Below are 25,041 nucleotides of genomic sequence, written 5' to 3' on the forward strand. Positions count from 1 at the left end.
TACATTATGCTTATGGTGATGATTACAATGATTCCGAAGGGTGTATAAACACTTTCTGAAGAACCTTCCCGAAGGGGTCTGTCGGCTACATATAACATGTCGGTTACATAACAAGAACCTTCTTGAAGGAGCATATATGGACGGGATACATCCTAACACACACCCTGTCGGCTACACAATATTTATCGACGACATCATCTCCCCCAAAAAGAGAAGTCGTCTCTGGACAACAACACAACAAAATTCAAAACAACTAATTACATTTATTCATAAAAACAACGTAGACATCATGAACCAGAAGGTTGTGTCTTAGACTGTGAAGACCGGTTGCGTCGAAGTTGATACACTTGATTCGTTTGGACCTTCAAATCAGTTCTGATCTGAGAGTTCTCCTCCACTACTTCTTTCAGCATCAAAGTGACCTCCTGGCACTCAACTTCTTTCTGATCGTAAGCCTTCTTCGCTGAGTGTTCCTGTAGTGTTGCTGCCAACTGCTGTTCCGTTGCTGCTAGTTGTTGTTTTGCCTGCTGCTTCCCTCTTACATTTTCCTCAAGTTGTGCTAACAGGGCTTTCCGTTCTACTTCCCAAGCAATCTGCTAGGTGGCAAGTTGGTCAACCATCTCCTCTCGAGCCTTCTCGGCCGTCTCTCAAGCTTCCTGCCCAACCTCTGCCCGTCTTCTCTCTGTAAGCACCAACTCTGCCAGGGACTTGCTTTGCTCTGTGATGTCAGTAAGGCATGAACAAACATCCTTATCCTTTTCCGCTAGTGGTAGAGGGTCTACCACCTGCACCCCTCCATCTACTTTCTCTGCTACTGTTGCTGCACTCTGATCCTTCACTCCCGGTGATGCCGGTACCTCGACTACCTCGCTGGTCGACCAAATGGCCTCCAACTGTAGGTCCTCTCTCATGGGAGACTGGATGGAGGGACCTTTGGCAAAAGGGGGAAGTAGTCGTCTCCTTAGGTACTCACTCGTTCGACTCGCTGAGCTCATCCGTTCCACTACTGGCACTTAGGGTTCCACTCCCGATATGCTCAAATCAACATCCTAATCCGTTGCCTCATCCAACAGAGTGTCGGCTATCGTGACTATTGGATCTGTCCCAATCACCTCTAGACGAACTTGCTCCTATGCGCCTCCCTGACTGACTCCTCCCTTCGTGGCTGCTGGCTCCGCTACAGGAGATGGCTAAGGCAAACTCGCTGCTATAGGTGCGAGGGTCAGTTCCTGAACTACTAGCTGAGGCTGGGATTCCGCAGGTTGCGTACCCGTGTCCGTTGGTGATGCTGTCCTCCGGCTTGCTGAAGGTTGGACAAGCGCTGAATGTGAAACTGATCCTGCTACTGCTGTCCGTGATCTGGGATTTAGAGTGACTGGGGTCATGACCACCGGATGCCAAAACTGTCCGAAACTTGGGATGTGAACATCTACCATGGTGTGCATATGCGGAGTTGAAAATGACAGAATTGATGGTGTGGCAGTTGCTGGCACAGCCGGAAATTGTCGCGGAAAGCAAAGTGGGGTTGCTGAAATCACCCCAACTTCCTCATCATCTTCTTGCTCATCCAGCTCCACCTCCTTATCTTCTGACTTGTCCTCCTCACAAGATGTATCTTGGTGGCCATTATCTGTGTTGCCTGATTCCTCCATCTCTTGTCGCACCCTCTTCTGACCAACTCCCTTCTGCCCTGTAGGTGAGTCTAAATGCCTCCATTGCATTATTGGAGGCTCGCCAAGTACTCCCAGACTTGGACTTGGCTGAATTTCCAACTTTTCTTGGGGTATCGTCCTCGCAAATGCCTCCAAAAAGAGTCCAATGGCATAGTGCGGCATATAAAATGTTTTATGCTGCAATGTCATGAACTCGTCCATACGCGTGGCCAAAAGAGAAGTCCAGTCGTACACCTTCCCGTTCATGAGTCCGTTCATCATACCGACTAGCGGAAAGGAAATGTCTGGCGCCCTGCTGGACCCTCTAAGTCTACTCTTTACCACATCCATAAGGCACTTCCAATGGCATTCTCTAATGTCAAATTTCTGCAACCCTCTTCCCCTCGAAGTGCCAATAACGGCATCTTTCTGCTGTTGTACCTGGTCGTTGCACTCTAACTGTACCAGCTACAACTTCCGCTCCTTGTCCATCTTTTTGGGCTTACTGTCAATTTTCTTTCCTCCTTGTGCCGTGCCTAGTATGCTGAATACTTTGGTAAAGTTAGCTGGCCAGAATGAAATGACCACGTTGTACCCCAAATATGGAACTGAACTCTTCCGGGAGTGCCTGTCATAAGCCTCAATCATGGGACACAATACACCTTCGAAGTCTTGGATACAGAAAACTGGCATCCGGATTGCCCACTCTACTTGTGCCTTTCGGATGCTTGCTTTGACGAGGTGGGTATCTCGATTTTCATTCCACCATTTTTTGCAGTCCAACCCATTCAACCCTTCAAATGCTACATTCTGTAGCATTGTATGCACCTCTAGCTGATTCTGTACTTTGGCCCTTTGCTTGCCCTTGTCCTTTCCGTGTGGCCATGCTTAAGAAGGTCCGGCCTGCACATCCTGACTCATAGTTGAATCCTGATCAAGTTGCTTCCTCCAAGCCCTTTTTTCGGCTGATTGCATACCTAATACGCCTTTATCAGTTTGCTGAATATATTGCCGTTAGGTCAGTTACTTATTCCGTACGACTGCAAAAATTCTCCTCCTGGCCTTTGTACGAATGGTAGCCCCTTATTCGTACGGCCGTATGGCTTCTCTGCTACTAGAAACACTGTATGAATGGTTGTCCTTGCTTGGTACGGCCTCTTGTCCGTACAGACACCACGTCTCCTAAAAGATGAAAGGATGCTTGAGTTTCTGAAGGTGACACTTCTCCAAATTCTTCACTTGCCTTGACGCCTTTGTCTTTACTTTCTTTCTTTGAAACCCTTTGCCTACACACCTGTTACAGTGAGATTATCACCTGGTTGCCTGTTTGTCGTGCTTGGTATAGGCAGCCTGTTTATATAAAACAAGGGCTGAATTGTATCGCCTAATTGTTATTCTAATTGGAGGAAAGAGCATCTCGCATACCCAACGTCGTGCCCATAAACCTCGCCATCCTCAGCGATTTATCAAATCCTCATTCCACGACTCCTTCAATAGCTCATACTAACCATACGGTGGAGGCCAAGGTTGTTACTGTCTTCTTCTCTTTATCTTGCTGTGTATGGTGAAATGCTCTGGCTGCCGTACTGAAGAATGCATTCGCTTGTTATGAAATACCATACGGGATAATGCTATGCCTCTGCTTCTTTCATCAAGCCGTACGGTGCAGGAATGTCCATCGTACATTGGTCCTTTAATATCGTACGGGGATATGCTTCTAGAGGGCCGTACGGTGTTAGGTGACTGACTACCGTTGGAAAAAGTCCGTACAACTCAGTGAACACTTTGTACAATTATGTCGTATGATGATTACTTAAGAACACCGTATGGTGTTTGTTATCTTCTCATGAGGCCGTACGGTTACTTGACCGTACAACGCTTTTCTCTCTCTCTTTTTTCCTTTTTGCTTTTTTCATTTAAAAAAATTTTTTTTTTAAAAAAAATTTATTTTAAATACTACTGCTCCGTGATATTTCCTGACTTAGTTGTCACGCGATAAATTTTCAACTTACACCCGTTCACTATTTTTGGAACTTCTTGTCCATCCAACATCCATAACTTGATTGCTCCATTAGCCCCTACTTCCTGAATCTGATATGGCTCGACCCACTTGACTTTGAACTTGCTTGGTTTGATCTCATTTCGGCTGTCATACTTCAACACCCACTGTCTAGGTTGAAACCTGTTCAGTTTCAAGTGCTTATCGTGCCATGCTTTGCACTTGTTCTATGTCACCTCTATGGCCCATTGTGCCAATAATCACTTCTCCTCGAGCTTGTTCAAATTATGCAGCCACTCCCTTAAGCTTTCCATGTCGCCTAGCTTATTTTCCAGTGCTATCCTCAAGCTCTAGTATCATGAATTCCGTTGGTATCATTGCCTCTTGTCCGAACATTAATTGGAACGGTGTGTGCCCCGTTGTCACCTTGTATGCTGTGTGGTAAGCCCAAAGGGAAGAGGGTAATTTTTCCTCCCAATCTTCACCTTCAACCGCGCAAGATTTGTAGATAATTGATATCAGGATTTTGTTTGTAGCCTCGGCTTGTCTGTTTGCTCTCGGGTAGTACGACCTCCATAATGAATGATAAATCTTGAATTCAGTGGTTAGCAGTCGAATAACATGGTTCACGAAGTGTCCACCCCTATCACTTGTTAACTGCAATGGAATTCCGTACCTAGTAATGATTTGCTCATAGATAAATCTTGTTGTGCTTATCGCCGAGTTATTTGGTAGTGCGCGTGCCTCCACCCACTTGGTCAGGTACTCCGTTGTCACAACAATGTATCGACACCTTCTAGTCTTGCTCACCTTCAAAGGTTCGATAAAATCCAATCCCCACCTTTCAAAAAGTTCCTAGGCGTGGAAGGGGTTAAGCGGCATGAAGTCTTTCTTCAGTGGCTTCTCAACCCGTTGGCAAGTGTCACACTTGATGACCCATTCCCATGCGTCGTTGTATACCGTTGGCCACCACAGTCTTGCCAGCAATATCTTCTGTGTCGTGGTATCAGGTCCCATGTGTCCTCTCGCTAGAGCCTCGTGTGCTTCCTTCAACACCCATGGTATTTCTTCCTCTAACACACATCGTCGCAGGATGTGATCAAGCCCCATCTTGTAGAGCAATTCGTTGATCAACTGAAAGGTACGACTCTTGATTATCAATTTGCGCCTTTCATTTGGTGGCATCTCACTTGGGAATTGGCCTGTTGAAAGGTATTCTCAAATGCTCACGTACCATTTTGGCAGTACTGCAATCTGAAACAACTATGCATCAAGAAAGTCGTCATTCACTCCGTTCGCTGGGTCCCTTGTTTTGATTCTTGACAGATGGTCTGCGTTGACATGTTTCTTCCCAGGCCGTACAGTGATTTTGAAGGTGAACTCCTGCAACAGAATCAAGCACCTGCTGATTCTGCCTTGAATGACAGGTTTATTGATCATATATAACAGAGCCTGATGGTCGACATAGAACATGAACAACGTTGCTAGCAAGTAATGATGAAACTTATGTACGGCGTAAACCATTTCCAATGCTTTCCATTCTGTTGTACTATAGTTCTAACTTCTGCCCAGCTTTTGATAACAGTCGGCTGGCAATGTGTATCAGGTGATCCAACCCGTGGCTCCTCGTCTGTGCCAAGGTTGCTCCAATTGCATAGTTAGACGCGTCGACATGAACATGAAACTCTTTATTCCAATTCGGATACGCCAAGATGGGTGCCGTAGCCAATCGTACCTTGAGCCCTTCAAATGCCTCATCTTGTTCTTTCTCCCATCTAAACGGTTCTCCTTTGCATGTTAACCTGTCTAGCAGGTATGATACTTTGGCAAAATTTTTGATGAACCTTCTGTAATAACCCTGTGTCCCAGGAAAGATTTTACCTCCGTTACATTGGTGGATGGTTGCATTTCCAATATGACTTTGACCTTGTCCGGATTTGTCTTCAAGCATTCTTTACAGACTATATGCTCGAGCAGTCTTCCCTGCGGAACCATGAATATGCATTTCTTCGGATTCAAGGCTAGTCGCGCTTGTTGACATCTCTCCATAGATTCGCCCAACGCTGCCAGATGTTTGTCCTCGGCGTTGAATATCAACCAATCATCCAGGAATGCCTTAAAGTTTCCTATGGACATTTTGTCAAAGATGTGCAATATAATTCGCTAGAATGTAGCAGGCGCATTGCATAGGCCGAATGGCATCCGGTTATATGCATACACCCCATCTTCTACGACAAATGTCGTCTTCAGTTTGCCCTCCTCTGCTATTGAAATCTGATTGTATCCAGACAACCCGTCCATAAAGGAATAAATTTCATGTTGTGCGACTTCTTCCAAGATACTGTTTGTAAATGGAATCGAGAAGGGATCCTTGATTGTGATTGCATTAAGGCATTTGAAATCAGCGCATATTCGGATCTGGGTGGTGTCGTTCAGTGAGATTACTATGGGTGACACCCATTCACTGGTCAGCACTTTGAAAATAATATGACTTCCAGCATCCGGTTGATCTCTTCTGTAACCTGTGCCGCATAGTTCTTATTCGTCTTGTGGGGTCGCTTCCGTACGGGAATTGCACCTTCAACCAATGGGATGCGGTGTACACACAACTCCGGTGGTACTCCTTTCAGATCTTTGTATGTCCATGCGAATACGTCTTTGTATTCCAAAAATATCTTGAATGTGGCTGCTTTCAGTACTGGATCCCAGTTATCTCCCACCAGCATGTTTCTTGGTTTGGCCTCATCTCCCAAATTCATAGTTTGTAGTGTGGCTTCATTGTATTTGATCGGCTCGCCCTCCTGAAATGCATGGGCGGGTGTTTCATCTAGAGGCGCATTCCCCTCTTTTACTTTCGTGAATTCTCATGGAAATCCATCCTCGCTGTGTCCTTCCTCTATGGTCAATACGTTGCAACTCGGAAATAGTTCATAGTCCTCTATTTGCCAATGGTAAAGACCATTCACCGAATCCAAATTGTCATCTCCTTCCAACCGCAGGACTCTCTCCTGATCCGGTTCCATACGCTGCCTCCCTTCATTCTCCTCTTCGGAATTTGATGACAGAGCTTCTTCCCCTACCATTTGGGTGTGTAAATCAATGATGAATTTTTGCCCTTTGCTTTCAAGTGATAAGAGTGTTTTTCTTCTAGTCGTGTTTAACTTTGGCTTGTATGAGCCACCCTCGGCCCAAGATGACATCATACCCTTTCCTCTTCAGCGGGATCATGACAAAGTCAAGTAGGAATGGTTGTGTTCCAATTGTCATCGGTTGTGTTGTAAGGACTCCCAACAGTTTGATCTCGTGCTGATCCGCCGTTAATAACTAGAACGTCGGTGGCCACAATGGCGGCTGCCCTAACCTTTTCCAGGTGTCCTCTGGTAACACATTGACACCGGACCTTCCATCTACAATCGTGTCTGTGAGAATAGTCCCCAGAATTCCCATTTCGACGACTGTCGGATGCCATCCAAATGAGAGGGCTAGCAACATCGGATCTTTTGCACTTGCCTCACCTTCTGTCTCCCTTCCTTGTTCTGCTGGTAACTTGGCAGTTGGAGCAATGTTCGTGAGTGCCGAACGAAGTTGAGGCATTGTGAGCAACAGATCGTTGATTTTGACTGGTACCTCGGTTTGTAATATCTGCTATACGATGTTCTGTTCCACGCAGTTCCTTGCTAAGGTACCGGTAGTGTCCTTCAAGTGTGTTTTCTCCGCTTGCGTTGCTTTCTGAATTTTTGCCCTCGCTTCGTCCAGCCTCTTCTTTTCTTCTGTCGGGTTCGGGTATAGTTTTGCTTGCTTCCGTGTGATTGCCAGAACTTTCTCTTCGTCTGTCCCGATCATGATCAAATTAATTCTCGATTTTGGGCACTTGGCATCTTCATGATCGCCGGGTCCGCACCATCTGCATAATAATTTTGGTGTGTTTGCTGTTGTACAGTCACGGGCAAAGTGGCCCCACAAATTACATGCTCGGCATTGAACTATGGGTCGGCCATTCGCATCGTACTGAATTTGACTTCGACTGCCATAATTATTGTTGCCATTGTTGTTTTTTTGACCTTGTTGATTGTTTTTGTATCCTCTTGACGTGGCACCCTTCGTACTGGTGTTTCTGCTCCCTCCTGACGCGGAAGCCTCCTGTGTCAGGAACACTTGTTGAGGTCCTCTTGTTTTCATATTGAAAGGGCATTCCTTTGTGGAATGTCCCATGATCTGGCAAATCTCGCAAAATTGGTCCTTCAAATAGGATCCCTTCGTATGGCCTTCTTTCTTCCACTCGGTGCACCATAGCTCATTTCCCTTGGTCTCCTTCTGCATGTTCTTAAATTCTTTCATCATCTGAATCATATCCTTTTGGAGGGCGTAGACCTTATTATTGCCCTTTTCGTCATCACTGCTCTCCTCTTTTGAAGATGCATCGTCATCTGAATCAGACGAGCTACTCTTCTTCTTTTTTGTCTTTTGCTTACTTTCCAGGTTCATTACTCAATTGTATGCTTTAGTGTATGACGATGGTGGCACAATCTTCATCTTCTTTTGCAACTTCGGGTGCAGGCCTTCAATGAACCATTTTTTTTGTAGCCCATCAGTCGACTTATTTTCCATTTTATTTATCAAATCTTTTAATTTCCTCGTGTAGACTCGGATTGTTTCATTTTTCCCTTGTTTTGTATTTTATATCTTTGCTACGATTTCGTTGTCTTTGCACAACAGTTGAAATTCCGTAATGAACTCCTTTTTGATGTTGTCCCAATTGTTTAACTTCTGGGGATCTATATCGGCGAACCAATCAATTGCAACATCCCGTAGGGTGGCCGGAAACTGCTGGACCCATTCGTTTGTATCTGTTATACCATTCGCCCTCCAAATCATTTCGCATGTTTTACAATGTTGGATTGGATCAACTTCTCCATCACCATCAAATTTCGGCAACTTTTCTTATGAACCTGCCATTACTACTAGATGTTGTGTAGGGGCGCTGTTTGGTACTGCAACACCAACATTTTGTATTCCGGCACCAACACTTCGTATTCGAGCACCAACGCTTTGTACTCTAGCACCAACGCTTTGTATCCCGAGACCAACGCTTTGTACTCTGGCACCAACGCTTTCTATCCTGATACCAATGCTTTGTACTCCAGCACCAACGCTTTGTATCTCGATACCAATGCTTTGTACTCCGACACCAACGCTTTGTATCCCGATACCAACGCTTTGTACTACGACACTAACGATTTGTATCTCTGCAGCTGTGCTTTTTGGTGAAGGAGGGTTTCCGATAAACGAATTTGTCCATTCTGGAAGTATATCGTGGACGAAGAGTTCACTCCATGCTCGTGCTCCCTCGACACTCCGAGCCGTGTGAGTCAATTCCCTTCCGTCTGGATTCTCTTCCCTCGGCAAGTACAAGTTCAAAAACTCCTCCCTTGCTTCTTCCACCAACTCCACCCGTTGTCGAGTCTCCAACAATTCCTCGGCGCTTCTGTGTTCGTCGGCAATCTTCTGGAACCTTCTGCGTTCGGCTTGTGCCAGAATTAGATTTCCTTGTGCTGTGCATATTTCATCCTTTTCTTTCAGCTTATTCTTATTCTTGTTCAGCTGATTCGGCATTAGTCTTCATTCTTCCGCCTTTGTTCCAGGTCCATCCGGCAACGGAGCCAAATGTTTATCGTACTGGGGTAAAGAAATTAATGTATACAGGAAATAGATAAGAACAACATAACTCCTTGTATTATTCGCATATGCCAAGACATTACATTATGCTTATGGTGATGACAATGATCCCGAAGGGTGTATAAATACTTTCCGAAGAACCTTCCCGAAGGGGTTTGTCGGCTACATACAACATGTCGGCTATGTAACAAGAACCTTCCCGAAGGAGCATATACCGACAGGATACATCCTGACACACACCCTATCGGCTACACAATATTTACCGATGATAATAAAAATTTATTAATATTTCTAAATTTATTTTACTAAGTGGTTTTAGCAATAAATCTACCCTTCATGATTTTAATTGAAATGATATTCAATAGTAAATAAACAATAAATAACTAAATAAATGTAATTGTAATTTTATAACATATTTAATAGTAAATAAACAATAAATAACTAAACAAATAATATAAATATTATTGTAATAAACATTATAATTATCATTATAACTATACAATAAATAATTAAGATAATCTTCAATTATAAAACAATAAATAAATAAATATTGTGACTCAAGCAAATGTTATTATAAAAATAAATATATAAAGATGATATATAAACAGCGAACATTATATATATAATAAACATTAACGAAGGACTATGGGTCATGACTAGTTCTAACGGTCGTGGCCTTTGGGCCGAGCATTGATATTTAACTCTATTCCATAACTGCTCAGAAGAGGCATTGATTTGGGGAATAGAAAGGATGAGGGAAGGAGAGGATCTTGCGGAGGCATACAAGACACCAGATGTGATTAAAGGGTGTGGCATTACAGCTTGCCGAGGACATGAAGCCGACAGTTCACATTTTCTTGTTCCACGTGGAGTCACATATAGATCTCGGAGAACAGCAAGGGATTACTTACAGCCGGCTACCTAATAAACATTGCTTCAGATAGACTTTTTTAAGCATTAACTAATCTATCCCAGCAACCAAGTCTAGCATAAGCCATTTTCACTGCAACATTGGAGATAATAGACCAGAGCCGAAAGTTAAAGAAGAGGGAACTTAAAGAATATTGAGTTAAGGAGGAGATTTTCTTCATAAGAACTATAATTCCTAATAGAAATCAAGGCAGAGATATAATATCTGTGAAGGTCAGCAAAATCGAATGGCTGAATACATATTCAGATGAAATCAATGTACCCAAGGTAGTTCATAAGGCTTAGGAGGAGAGTAATCTTCCCTAAGAAGAATGGATGTATTTGATCAATCATCCATAAGGCTTAAAGAGAGTAATTGTGAGAGGATGTCACTTAGGGGAGAGTTGTTTTGTTATAGGAGCCCTAGGAGGCTCTCTCCTAGGAGCTAAGTGATCGATCATAACCTCTCCTTAAGAAGGAAGTACTAAATAGGATGATTCTAAAATTCTATATGTATAATGTTTTATAATTTCTTTCTTTTTAAAATTGCTAAGTATTAACTCTTGTGCAGGTTTAATAGCTAGGAGAGTGTGATAATATTTTCGAATCAAATATCAGGGACATTACAATGGTATCAGAGCATCGATTTTGCCATCTTGTGGGCAATGTCTATGCAAACCTCCGAAAGAAGAACAAGGAAAATGACGTAGGCAAAGGGGTGAATAACTAGGGCCAAAGGCTCACCCAGCTATCCAAACCACCCTGCAAGAGTTAACACAACGGAAGCAAACACAAAGAACAACAACCAAAGGAGGAAGAAGAGTGAAATACTTTTATGGATTCATCAAAATATCTTCATACATTCCTAGCTGTAAGGCCTTTTGGGTTACCTCCAATTACAAATACATTCACATTCAAAGATCTAACTGCAAATTCGCACTTTTAGTTCTGCTCTCTAATCTTCTTCCCAAAAACTTACCTAACTCTAAGCCTAAACACTCTATATATACTTGCCAAAATGGCTTACAGATTATTCTAGAACATTACATAATAGGAAGGCCGACCCAACAATGGTCTGGACGCATCCCAAGAAAATATCTTAACATAAATGTTGCAAACAAAATAAATCCCGTAAGTCGGCTCGCAGAAATCACGTCCAAATGCTGACACTCGGCATACACTGGGTAACTCGGGGAATGAAGAGTCACTTGGCATACACTGGGTAACTTGGTGAATGAAGACTCACTTGGCATACATTGGATAACTCGGCGAATGAAGAGTCACTTGGCATACACTGGGTAACTCGGTTAATGAAGAGTCACTTGGCGTACACTGGGTAACTCGGTTAATGAAGAGTCACTTGGCGTACACTAGGTAACTTGGTTAATGAAGAGTCACTTGTCGTACACCGGGTAACTTGGCGAATGAAGAATCACTTGGCGTACACTGGGTAACTTGGCGAATGAAGAGTCACTTGGTATACACTGGGTAACTCGGTTAATGAAGAGTCACTTGGCGTGCACTAGGTAACTCGATTAATGAAGAGTTGGCGAACACTGGGTAACTTGGCAAATGAAGAGTCACTTGGCGTACATTGGGTAACTTGGCGAATGAAGAGTCACTTGGCGTACATTGGAGCTATAGTAACTCGGCATCAACATGCAAAATGAACAAAATGAGCAGGATAACAAGGCAACCCAAGATGCTCTTGCATCAGAAAATGACCATGAATGAAATGGCTAATGAATTAAGAACCTTTATGGAGCAAACCAATCAAACTCTCATAAGTCAAAACGAAAGGCTAGATCAATCCAACCAGGCCCTTTTAAAAGCTCTACAAAATATGGGGAATTCCATTAATAACCTAAGGAATAACTCTTCCCATGGGAAAGATATGAGTTCAAATGAGACGGATATTAATGAATCATCATTGTTTAGAATTCCGAGACCTCCCTTCTTACCTAGAGAAGAAACTCAAAGGGAAGAGGATGGAGTAAACCGACCTATCAATAACACAGTAGAGAATGCAAGAGCCTATGTAAACCTTGAACCCGAAATTAGGGAACTCATAACATTTGCAGAATTCTATGAGGGACAAAAACATGAGGGGCCTAAAAGAACCGGAAGGTGACCAAACAAAGAGCTTAAACATAAGGTGAACAATGCAATGCTACCCAATTTTGAGGGATCAGGAAAAATAACAGCCCATGCATGGCTCTAAAAATTAAACACATATTTTACTCTTCGCCCAATGATGGAGGAAGACACACTCCAATTTGCTATACTCCACTTAGAAGGAATGACACATGAATGGTGACACAATGGGCTTCTCTCCTTAGGACATCAAAACATAAACTCATATCAGGAATTCTTCCAAAAAGTTATCAAACAATTCAGCCAAGTTAAACCTAAATGGCACTACAAAGAACTAACCCATTTAAAGCAATACGGAATGGTAGAAGAATTCTCTAATGAGTTCCAAAAACTTTTAGTAATGGTCCCAGACTTATCCCAAAAAAGGCTTACATACTTATTTGTTGAAGGCCTAAAGGACTCTATCGAAAAACATAGTTAACCCATTAGAAGCTCAAATGGTGGAAGAAGCCATTTAGAAGGCTAGAAAGGTGGAATCTAATGTATCCAAAGAAAGATCTCGAACCTACCCTCCTAAAAGTCCACACAAACAAGAAGGATCAAGAAGGGAAAATAAAACATGTTACTTTTGCAAAGAATCATGGAATCCAGGACATCAATGCCGAGGTAAGGAAACAGTGAAGAATAGGGACGAGTTATCAAAGAAAGGATTTTGCTTCAAGTGCAAAGAACCATAGGGACAAGACCATCAATGCAAAAGGGGACAACTTCGTAGAATGGAAGAAATAACTACAGATGAGACATCAAACAAAAGAATAAAGATAGATGAAATAGAATTTGGAACCCTAGCCGTAGTCACCCAAGAGAGTGGAAAGAGACCTTTTTGAGTAAAAGGAATATTAAAGGGCCAAAAGGTGATTGTGTTAATAGACTTTGGAGCCTCACATAATTTCATCAGCAAGGATCTGATAATCAAAAGAAGGTTACGAACACAAAAATTTAAGGGCTTCAAGGTAATAATGGGCACCAATTGGAAATTTTTTTAAATAACTACACCATAAGAGAAAACTTTTTTGTTGTGAAGCTACAAAATGACATCATCCTCGGAATGCCTTGGATTGACTCTTTAGGGCGTTTCACTGTTGATAATCCCAATCTAGAAGTATGTTTCAAACATGAGGGGAAAAATATAACCTTAAAGGGATTATGTGATGGATCACCCAAGGTAGTCTCCTGTAGTAGAATAGAGCACATCCTTAGACATGATCAAGGAGAGTGGATAGCCGAGTGTATGATTCTTGATAAATCACCCACTAATGAGCCAATAGTGCATGTTGATATACATCCCATCCTGCAGCAACATGAGAATTTTTGAAAACATTCCCCCAGGAATACCACCCAAAAGAGGTTTTCAGCATTCCAGAGAATTAGAGGAAGGAGCCAAACCTGTTATAACCACCCCTTATAGGCATCCTCATAAATACAAAGAGGAAATTGAAAAACTAATAAAGAATTATAAGAAATGGGACACATTCAACCTAGCAGTAGCCCATTTGCCTCCTCGGTAGTCCTCGTTGAGAAAAAAGACGGAACTATGAGAATCTGCATTGATTACAGGGCCTTAAATAAGAAAACCATTAAGAATAGGTATCCAATTCCTAGAATAGAGGAATTGATGGATGAACTACATGGTGCTCGATATTTTTCAAAGATTGATCTAAGACCAGGATACCACCAAAGGAATGAGGAAGGAAGACATTCCAAAGATAGCATTTAGATGTCATTATGGACATTTCAAATTTCTAGTACTCCCTTTTGGCCTCACAAATGCTCCGGCCACTTTCCAATCATGCGTGAACCATATTTTTAGGCAGCAATTAAGGAAATTCCTCATATTTTTCGATGATATTTATACCAAGACATGGGAAGAACATTTGTAGCATATCAAGAAGGTTCTAAATATCCTAGAGACAAAATCATTATATGCGAAGATGTCAAAATGTGAATTTGGACTAAATGAGATTCTATATTTAGGCCACAAGATTAATGTAGAAGGGGTAAGTGTTGATGAAGAAAAGATCAAGGCTATTAAAGAATTGCCGAAGCCGAAAACCTTAACTCTGAGGTTTTGTGAGATTGTGCAGCTATTATAGGCAATTTGTTAAAGGGTTCTCTAGGATTGCGGCCCCCCTTACAGATTTAGCTAAGAAAGGTGCTTTCTCCTGGAATGAGAAAGCTCAACAAGCATTTGAGCAATTGAAAGAAACAATGAGTTCATGCCTTGTTTTAGCCATTCTGGACTTTACGATATCTTTTGAACTACAATGTGATGCGTCAGGAGAAGGAATTGGGGCAGTTCTCATGTAAAGGAAACACCCCATAGCATTTGAAATTCGCAAAATCATAGAAGTAGAGAAGCACTATTCCATATACGATAAAGAAATGCTGGCCATAATACACGCCTTAGCCAAATTTCAGCTATATCTAGTCTACGAAAAGTTCATTGTTAAGATAGAGCACAACAGCCTAAGTTTCTTTTTGAGCCAAAAAGATCTTAATGATCGACAACAGAAATGGGTGAGTAGAATTCAAGCATATGATTTTAATATAGAAATGTTAAAGGGGTGAATAATGGAGTTGTAGATGCTTTCTCTCGATGCCCCCACATCAATATGGTTACCAATATTGTAGGAAATTGGGAGAAAGATATCATTGCCGAGTATGCAAAAGATACCAAAGCTAATGAAATATTAGAAGGGAAAAATCCAAACGAAGACATCAAAACACAAAATGATTTTATATTTTATAAAGGAAGAATATTTCTAATTCTGCAATCAAAGGTCAAAAATACAATCTTACAAGAGTATCATGATAATCCTTTGTCCAAACATCAAGGGTTTTTTAAGACATACAAACAGATAAGAGAGAAATTCTCGTGGAAGGGTCTAAAGAAAGATATCCAGAGATATGTACAAGAATGCATGACTTGCCAGCAAAATAAGGAAGAATACACACACCCTACAGGACTGTTACAACCATTATCCATTCCTAATAAAAAATTGGAAAGCATTTCGATGGATTTCATAACTAGCTTACCTAAAGTTCAAGGAAAGAATAGTATCTATATAATAGTGGATAGATTCACCAAATATGCTCATTTCTTTCCCATTAGTACCGAGTCATTGACACATCAAATAGCTGAACTATTCTTCAAAGAAGTCTTTAGACTCCATGGACTTCCACAAAACATAATCAGTGATCGAGACAACAAGTTCATCAGTCATTTTGGCAAGAGCTGTTCAGATTAGTAGGGACCAGTTTAACTTCAAGCACAAGTTACCATGCGCAGATAGATGGACAAACTGAAATAGTAAATAAGTGGTTAGAAGGATATTTGAAGAATTGTGTAATAGGACAGCAGAAAGCATGGATTAGATGGCTACACTTAGGTGAGTTTTGCTATAATACAACCCATCACATGTCTAGTGGAATGACCCCCTTCAAAGCTTTATATGGGTATGAGACACTCACATTTGCGAACTTAGCTCTACAAGGAAGTCGAGTACCAAGCACACAAGACTGCACAACAAAGCACAAATATCTTGAAGACTCTCAAAGAAAATCTACAAGAAGCCCAAAATCAACAGAAAGTCTATGCTGATAAAAAGCGCATTGAAAGAACATTTGAAGTCAGCGATTTTGTTTTCCTAAGATTACAACCATACAAGCAAACGTCAATCAAGAAAAATGGAGTGGAGAAATTAAAACTGAGATTCTATGGGCCATATCAGATAAAAGGAAGATTGGAAAAGTAGCATATGAACTAGAACTACCCGAAGGTAGTAGAAGCCATAATATATTTCACGTCTCAAGGCTTAAAAAGGTATTGGGGAAATTAATAGAACCTCGTACAGAATTACCACAACTAAATGACGAAGGCCATCTTGTTTTGGAACCTGAGGTTATTCTAGACACCAGGAAGAAGAGATTGAGAAATAGAATGATCACCAAATATTTGGTCCACTGGAAAAATTTACCCGAGGATGATGCCACTTGGGAAAAAGAAAAAAACATTAAGTTGCTTGAGGACAAACAAAATTGAGTGGGAGGGACTATAATGCCCCCAAAATCGGGGTAAAACAATTGAAATAAAAAATTATTATTATGTCTAAATTTATTTTATTAAGTGGTTTTAGCAATAAATCTACCCTTCATGATTTTAATTGAAATGATATTCAATAGTAAATAAACAATAAATAACTAAATGTATGTCATTATAATATTATAACAAATAACACAAATATTATTGTAGTAAACATTATAATTATCATTATAACTAAACAATAAATAATTAAGAAAATCTTCAATTATAAAACAATAAATAAATAAATATTGTGACTCAAGCAAACATTATTTTAAAAATAAATATATAAAGATGATTTATAAACAACGAACATTATATATATAATAAACATTAACAAAGGACTATGGGTCACGACCAGTTCCAATGGTCGTGACCTTTGGGTCGAGCATTGATATTTAACTCTATTCCATGACTACTCAAAAGAGGCATTGATTTGGGGAATAGAAAAGATGAGGGAAGGACAGGATCCTACGGAGGTGTACAAGACACCAGATGTGATTAAAGGGTGTGGCATTATGGCTTGCCAAGGACGTGAAGCCGACAGTTCACATTTTCCTGTTCCACATGGAGTCATATACAGATCTTGGAGAACAGTAAGGGATTACTTACAGATGGCTACCTAATAAACATTGATTTAGATAGACTTTTTCAAGCATTCATTAATCTGTCCCAGCAACCAAGTCCAGCATAAGCCATTGTCGCTGCAACATTGGAGATAATAGACCAGAGCCGAAAGTTAAAGAGGAGGGAACTTAAAGAATACTGAGTTAAGGAGGAGATTTTCTTCATAAATAACTACAATTCCTAACAGGAATCAAGGCAGAGATATAATATCTCTGAAGGTCACTAAAATCGAATGGCTGAATACATCTTTAGATGAAATGAACGTACCCAAGGCAGTTCGTAAGGCTTAGGAGGAGAGTAATCTTCCTTAAGAAGAATGGATGTATCTGATCAATCATCCATAAGGCTTAATGAGAGTAATTGTGAGAGGATGTTACTTAGTGGAGAGCTGTTCCGTTATAGGAGCCCTAGGAGGCTCTCCCCCAAGAGCTAAGTGATCGATCACAACCTCTATTTAAGAAGGAATTACTAAATAGGATACGAGTCTAAATTTCTATATATATAATGTTTTATAATTTCTTTCTTTTTAAAATTGCTAAGTACTAACTCTTGTACAGGTTTAATAGCTAGGAGAGTGAGAATATTTTCGAATCAAACATCGGGGACATTACGGTTTGAAGGTTGAATTGGAAGACTGGCATAGGGAAGAGGGTGTTCAAAGGGGTTTCAGATGTTGGGGAACATCAGTTAAGGGGAGCTGCTTCAGAAAATTGTAACATTTCGCATTTTTGTAGTTTCATAACCATCCTAATTTCATAGCTGTGAAACAACAGTGTGTCTGAGGTCTTGGGTGTGGTTGGGAAATTTGGAAGAAAGGTGGGAAAACATGGTTAGGAGGCCTAATTGGGAACTAGGCCTAAATTGGACTGAAGTTGGGGAATTATATTTGGGTTTTGAAATGTTTGTGTAAAGGAATTACTAAATAGGATACGAGTCTAAATTTCTATATATATAATGTTTTATAATTTCTTTCTTTTTAAAATTGCTAAGTACTAACTCGTGTACAGGTTTAATAGCTAGGAGAGTGAGATATTTTCGAATCATACATCGGGGACATTACGGTTTGAAGGTTGAATTGGAAGACTGGCATAGGGAAGAGGGTGTTCAAAGGGGTTTCAGATGTTGGGGAACATCAGTTAAGGGGAGCTGCTTCAGAAAATTGTAACATTTTGCATTTTTGTAGTTTCATAACCATCCTAATTTCATAGCTGTGAAACAACAGTGTGTCTGAGGTCTTGGGTGTGGTTGGGAAATTTGGAAGAAAGGTGGGAAAACATGGTTAGGAGGCCTAATTGGGAACTAGGCCTAAATTGGACTGAATTTGGGGAATTATATTTGGGTTTTGAAATGTTTGTGTAAAGGTTGGGAATTGATGTTCCTATACATAAGAAGGTCACTCTAGGGGCCTAGTCCATCTTGGAGTCAATTTGGAGAATAGCTCCTTTTGCCTAGGATTGGGAGGATTGCTCTAGACAAGGTGAGTGGAACCAAGGAACAAGGAGTCAAGGAAACTTCTTGAATTGTTGGCAAATCATTGGGGAGTTAGAAAGATCCTTTGGATTGCAAGGGGCCTATTAGGATAGGAGGAGTTGAAGTGAAGTCAATTGAGTAAAGGGGTAGAATCTCAGTTGAGGGTTTAAGAGGGTGAAAGGGAAAGTTTAAAGTCCTACTAGACCCTTCTGCATCAATTCGGCTAATGTACAAAAACATGGTCACTTCTCACAATAAGTACTTGTTGGCGAGTGGTGAGCATCAAACTGGTCTGGCTTCTAGAAATGGTGTCTATAATCGGGCATGCAATCAGTGGGAGACTGCTCCAGGTGGTTTTAGCATTGTCTATTGGGGAGTCTTCAAACACTTGTGATATTGTTTAATGTGGCTGTCGGTGAATTCTGCTTTGGCTTTGATGTCTCGTGGTTTAATGTTTTTTATTGTTGCACTGGTTGTGTTTCCCTATTTGGTTGGTCATATCCTTATGAGTATTTTTCTTTTCCAGCATGTGTTTTGCTAAGTTCCTGATACAGGTTTGGGGACGGGCTCATCCTTTCATTGCCTATTCAACTTGTTTGGAGCATGAAATGTGGGGCATCCTTTCCTCTCTCGTGAACTTGGAAGGGATTTTGTCCTTCTTATTTGCAAGACATCCCCACACATTTGAAGCTGATTTCTCAAAGAATATGCTGGATTATTGCCAATTTATAAGTTTTGGTGGATTTACAATCAAATTCCATTAATAATATTTTAATGTTACGAATGATTGTTGAATGAATTTCTGAACTTAATTGGTTATCTGGTTTGTTTTTATTTCCTGTAGATGATTCTCAAATAATTTCTAATTTTATGCCATCCCAATGTAATGTTCTCACCTCTTATATTTTTATTTTTGAGAGATATACCTCCAGTCTTGCTGCCTCTTTAAGGAGTCCTCACCTTTCTTTAATCAAAGGACAGTAATAATCATTAATGAATCTCGGTCGGCCCCTTGTTGATAATGGTACTCTCTAGCCTTGGTCATCCCCCTTTAAATTGCTATTAAAAATAACTGCCTATACTTATGGTTGGCCCCCTTTGAATTGCCATTACTATTGTTAATACAGGCTGTGATCTGTTTTCATCAGGGGCTGCTAACCATATTTTGGCAGGGGTATGACACAATTTTCAAGGAGATGTTGTTCATGGCTTGGTATTTAATTTCATTTCTAAGAGAGAAAAAACAGGGAAGCCACATATCTTGACCTCATATTTTTAATTTACATTTCAGTTATAAAGAGAATTTGGCATTACATGGGAGTTTTGCAACTTCATCTTGATATTTGTTTTATATTATCATATATTGTACGGAAGAGAATTTCTTTTACCATATTGGCAGCCAAGGGTATCAAAGCATTTGAACATGCAAAAAAGATGATCAGTGGGTTCCAAACTCAAAATACATCCCATCTATTTACATTATTTGAGATTCTAAAGTAAGGGTGAGTTGTATTTAGATCAAGATGGTTAATAATAATTTTTTTTCTTTCAGAAGCTGACAGTTATAGTCTACACTTCTTGCCATTCTTGCACTCTAAATTTTGAACTTCCATCCTTCTTAGCCAGTAAGAATATGACAATTGACAATATTACTAATATCCGTGTTTAGATTTTGTATCATATCAAGTGATGCCTAAAAAGTTTCTCACAGTTTGAAGAGCAGCAGCTGATTTGAGCATTTTATTCATGTTCAAATCTTGCAGGACTGTTCTATGCGGCAGGAAAGTTCCAGGTGTTGAATAAGATAAAATCTTCCATTTGATTCTGTAAATATATTTCATATTGTGCAAGAAATTACGCTGTACTTTGGCAGTCAGAGGTTTCTTGTGGTGTTGATATTAATAGCATTCCTAGGTAGTTTGCTTGGGCTCTTTTATGAAGGAAATTCAATGAGGTTGTGTAAATAGAAAAGCTTAGTAATGTGTTAGAAAACCAGAGCTAAGCAGTTTCACAGAGCTGAAAACAAGACTGAAATTTGAATTGAGTGCATTGCTCAATCTAATGGTGATGATTATTTGGAACTTCTCAAGTCTGTTGCCATAGTAATAGCAAAATTTTTCGTTGGTTCTGTTGATTTTCAATCCATTGAAACTGTCTTGAACTCTATTTCTTGCAAAAGACCAAAATCAAAATGTGTTTTCATGAACAGATAAGTATTTTAATTCATTTTGTGAAAGCAACATTTTAATTTATGAGTTATTGTCACGATCCATGATAAATCAAAGGACATAACATTGGTAGAATTCTGTTTCCGGCTTCATGAATTTTAAAAACCTTCTATTTGTAATAGAAAGCAGGTTTTCCTGATGCACTTTCACCATTCTGTGCTTGATTGAACATTTAAGGAGTTTATACTCTACATTTATTTAGGGAGGAATATTAGATGTTTTACCATAATTATCAAGAGAGATGGGTTATGGTATGTCTGAGACGGTGATGTTCATTTTCAAGAACATAGTGAGGTATAGAGGCACAGTTAAATTACATGCTTATAATTCACAATTCAAAAAAATGTGGGTACAACTGAGGAGTACTCATTCCAAAAGATTTTAACTATAAAATCTAACATGCTTTTAAAAGTATTTACAGATCCACTTGTATTTTTAATTTTGTTTTCTAAGAGGCTGGGTTCTCAGTCAGACGAAGGGTTGATTCAATGATAGTTGCAACTCTGATATTCTCATGTAGCAGGTAGCTCAGCAAAATTATATCATAATACCAAATCAATCATTTGTGTCCATATCTCTGTAATTGAAAACATGGTTATTTCAAATTTTTAAAGTTTGGATTTGAGATGTTGTTCTAGACCACCTGCATCTAGCTGTAAGGGTGACATTTGTTGGATGGGTAATCTTGTTACGAAATTAGTCTCCAGCGTTCGATATTGTGCATCTTCTTGAAGCCCTGAATTGTTTGTAGCAAAAAAATCTTTGTACTAAATCTACTTGATGTCTGCGAGTGCCATGAGACACCCGGTTTGCCAAGCAAAAATGCAAAAACCATGAAAATCATTATATCACCAATACCATGTATTTCTTGCCACTTGGAGATCAGGGTGATTCAATAGGAATAATGTTTTGCTGCAGACAGTTCAGGGCTTGATGAAGATGCACAGTATCGAAGGCTGTAGGCTATTTCCTTGACAAGATACAACCAACAAATCTCACCATTACAGCCGGATGTGGAAGGTCTAGAACAACATCTAAGCCCCAACTAAAAAAATTGAACCAGTGTGTTCTGAATAACATAGAAAAGATTGACACAAGTGATTGATTTGGTATAATAATATAATTTTGTTGAACTACATGCTATATGAGAAGATGAGAGTTGCAACCATTGTCGAATCAACACTTCGTCTGACTGAGAACCCTTGAACCACTTAAAAAACCAATATTAAATTTAAGATTGGATTTGTAAATAGTTTAGAAGCATGTCTGATTGGATTATATAGTTACAACCTTAATATTGAGATGAGAACTTTGTAGCCACATTTTGTTGAATTGTGAATATATATGCATGCAATTTAACCACACCCTTATAGCCTATTCTATTTTTGAAAAGGAGCATCATTGTCTCAGACATAGTGCACCTTCCATTTGAACAGGTGAATACTTATTAAGTGGCAATGTCCAAATGTAAGCTTTTAAACATTATGTGTAAAGAGGCTACACTATTATGTTTGAATATTTTTATTATGTTTTTTTTGGAAATAAATTGAAGTATATACATGTTAGCATCTCTATCTTTATGTAATGAATTGCAACTATCTTGGGTAAGCATATATCTAAATCACGCCTTTGAAGTAGTCACATGCAAGAGGATTTCAAGAAGTTTGAACCTTGTGGATAGCCATTATATCACTTAGTATCATCCTCACCAATTGTGCTTAACCAAGCGAACTACAACCATTTGGAAGCTTTTACCCTTACTAAGAATCACAATTTTTTTATTATATGAGAGATCATAGTAAATAAACCAAATTTTTATTGGAAGAATGCATATATTAATAATAGGAAAAAAAATGTTAAAAAAGAGAGCAAGGTAATGCTTGTATCTAACTTGAGTTTCTTTCAAGTTTTTTGGCCTCAAAGTGAAAAACACTTTTCTAATTATATATTTATGATTTATAAGGGTGAATTTGAATGGTTTTGATAAACAAATGAAAAATAGAAGTTTTCCCTATTTAATTATATAATTTATATGTAATGTTTTATGTTTTTGATATAAAGTAGTAGCAAAACAAAGGGTATTGTCCCTTACATGAGAATGGTCTAGAGGTATCAATAGAGATCAATGACACATTAATAATAATGTTGTTGGCTATTACAATGATAGTCTATAACCGATACACTAGTAGAAAAACCTAGTAGTCCACCCGAAGAGTGGGCAGACAACTCACCCACAACATGGGGAGGAGCTTGAGAAGCCGAAGCACAACTATCAAGGTGATACTATCTTAAAGCTCTCTACTACAAAGGGGAACAAGTGGTGAAACCCTATTTGAAAATTAGTTAGTGGTTGGACGATGAGCTCTGTTAGGATTTGTACGCTCTGCGTCTGAGCCCATTTTGCATTACTTGCTTGTCATTCCACATTTAGTGCGGGATTTCGTTTTAGCTTATAATGGCCTTGGCCCTCTCTGGCCTAGCAGTTATTGCTGCATGCGATAATGGCCCCACTGAGCAAATGCTTGCGCAAATTCGTGCTGAAGGTATTTCACGAGGTAATTCCTCTCCTGACTTGGTTCTGAATATTTCCAATTTTGAATTTGGTTGCCAATGGCTAGAAACCCAAACCCTTATTGGGTATTTTGTGGGTCGCACTCCATCCGAAAGCATGTTGCATGAATGGGTATCCAAAGCCTGGTCTCCTCAGGGGATTCGTCTTGAAGGGATTCAAAACCTCACCAAGGGTTTTTTCTTATTTTGTTTTGGTAATGCCTCCCAGGCTAAGAGTATTTTCAGCCATGGGCCATGGATAGTTCGTTCGTCTCTGCTTGTTTTCCAGAGATGGTCTTGAGACTTCTGTGCCTCGGATGAATGCAAACTTAGGGTTCCAGTTTGGGTAGAGTTCCTTGGGTTACCCATCCCTTGCTAGTCATTTCTCACTGAAATTGCCCAAACTATGGGCAAAGTCATTTGCGTGGAACTAGACAATTTTTTAATGCCCGTCCTCAGCGGAGGGTTTGTGTTGAGGTCGACCTTTCTAGGGACCTTAAGGAGTTAGTGGAAATTCAGATTGGTGCTACCACCTTTTCTCAAAAGGTTCTTTACTTGAATCTCCCAAATACTTGTTTTCGCTGTCAATCTGCGAGTCACAAGATCAAGGATTATCCTCTTCTTGAGCACAATCGCTCCCCAGTGTAGGAACCCAAGCTGACTCTGGCTGTTAAAAAAGATGAGTGGACAACAGTTGTCAAGAAAGGTAAGGGCGCTGCTAAGCCAAACCTTGTTTCTCAAGAACCTAGCCGGCCCAGTTCCAGTGTGGCTCCTCTTGTGCCTTTGGCACCAAAGGCTCCTCTGGGTGTGCCGCCACCGCCCATTTCAAACCTTGCATCGTAGGGGACAACTAAGCCGGAGGTACGAGTTGCCTAGGTTCGGGCGCCTCAAGCAGCTTCTATGATTTCTTCTTCGTCTCCTCGTCGCTTGCGCAACCTTGAAGGCAATAAGCAAAGAGCCATCACTTTGGGTGACTCTTCGTTTGAACCTTTTGCTTTCTTGCATAACATTTTTCCCTCACTTGAGGACGAGGAGAATATGCAAGTTGGTTTATGATGAATTTTCTCTCATGGAATGTGCAGGGGCTAACAAACCTCCCTAGAAAGTATTCTGTTCGTGATACCAAGCATAGGCTTGGCAATATTGATGTTCTATGTTTGCAAGAAGTTAAAGTCTCTGGGTTCCTTCTCAACTCAGCTTGTCGTGTGATATGGCTGGATGGTGTTAGTTTTGCTTCCCAACATGAATCTGGTCGAGGTGGTGTAGTCACTCTCCTCTCTCCTCGGCTTTGTCCTTTTGTTATTTCTCATGGTTCTGACACCATGCAGAGAGTAGTTTGGATTTTGGTGTCTTTTCAAAATCATTCTTTTGACATTGTCAATATCTATGCTTCTAATGATGCAATTGAGTGCTCACACTTGTGGAGGTGGCTAGTTGATTCTTTGCCACCTGCCACTTGGTTATTCTGTGGGGATTTTAATATGGTTAAGCTGGTTGTTGATAAAGTGGACATTGTGCCTTTTCAATGGTCAGCTGGTGAGCGAAAAGCCTAGTTCTACATGTGAAACAAGTTGGGTCTTTTTTTATCCCAATGCTCATCGTCGCCGAACTAATGACATCTGGTACACATGGTCCAACTTTTAAGAGGGAGCTGACAGGGTCCTTAAAAGGTTGGACTATGCTATGATGTCTTCT

The 25,041-nt window shown here is 40.2% G+C and overlaps 1 protein-coding gene across 1 annotated transcript in view; it reads left to right on the plus strand.

Annotated features, from left to right (window-relative positions):
- The window catches only part of LOC149566549 (rac-like GTP-binding protein ARAC3), a 79,530-nt gene extending 58,821 nt beyond the window's left edge, over window positions 1–20,709 (plus strand). The window contains exon 9 of the mRNA XM_089819856.1: window positions 20,332–20,709. Coding sequence (XP_089675982.1) covers window positions 20,332–20,371 — 40 coding nt within the window. The 3' untranslated portion in view covers window positions 20,372–20,709. The remainder of the gene's footprint in view (window positions 1–20,331) is intronic.
- The last annotated feature ends 4,332 nt before the right edge of the window (window positions 20,710–25,041 follow it).

The sequence above is a fragment of the Cupressus sempervirens genome, chromosome 3 (genome assembly GCF_028749045.1).
Source record: "Cupressus sempervirens isolate cs-2001-9-10 chromosome 3, ASM2874904v1, whole genome shotgun sequence".
Lineage (NCBI taxonomy): Eukaryota > Viridiplantae > Streptophyta > Pinopsida > Cupressales > Cupressaceae > Cupressus > Cupressus sempervirens.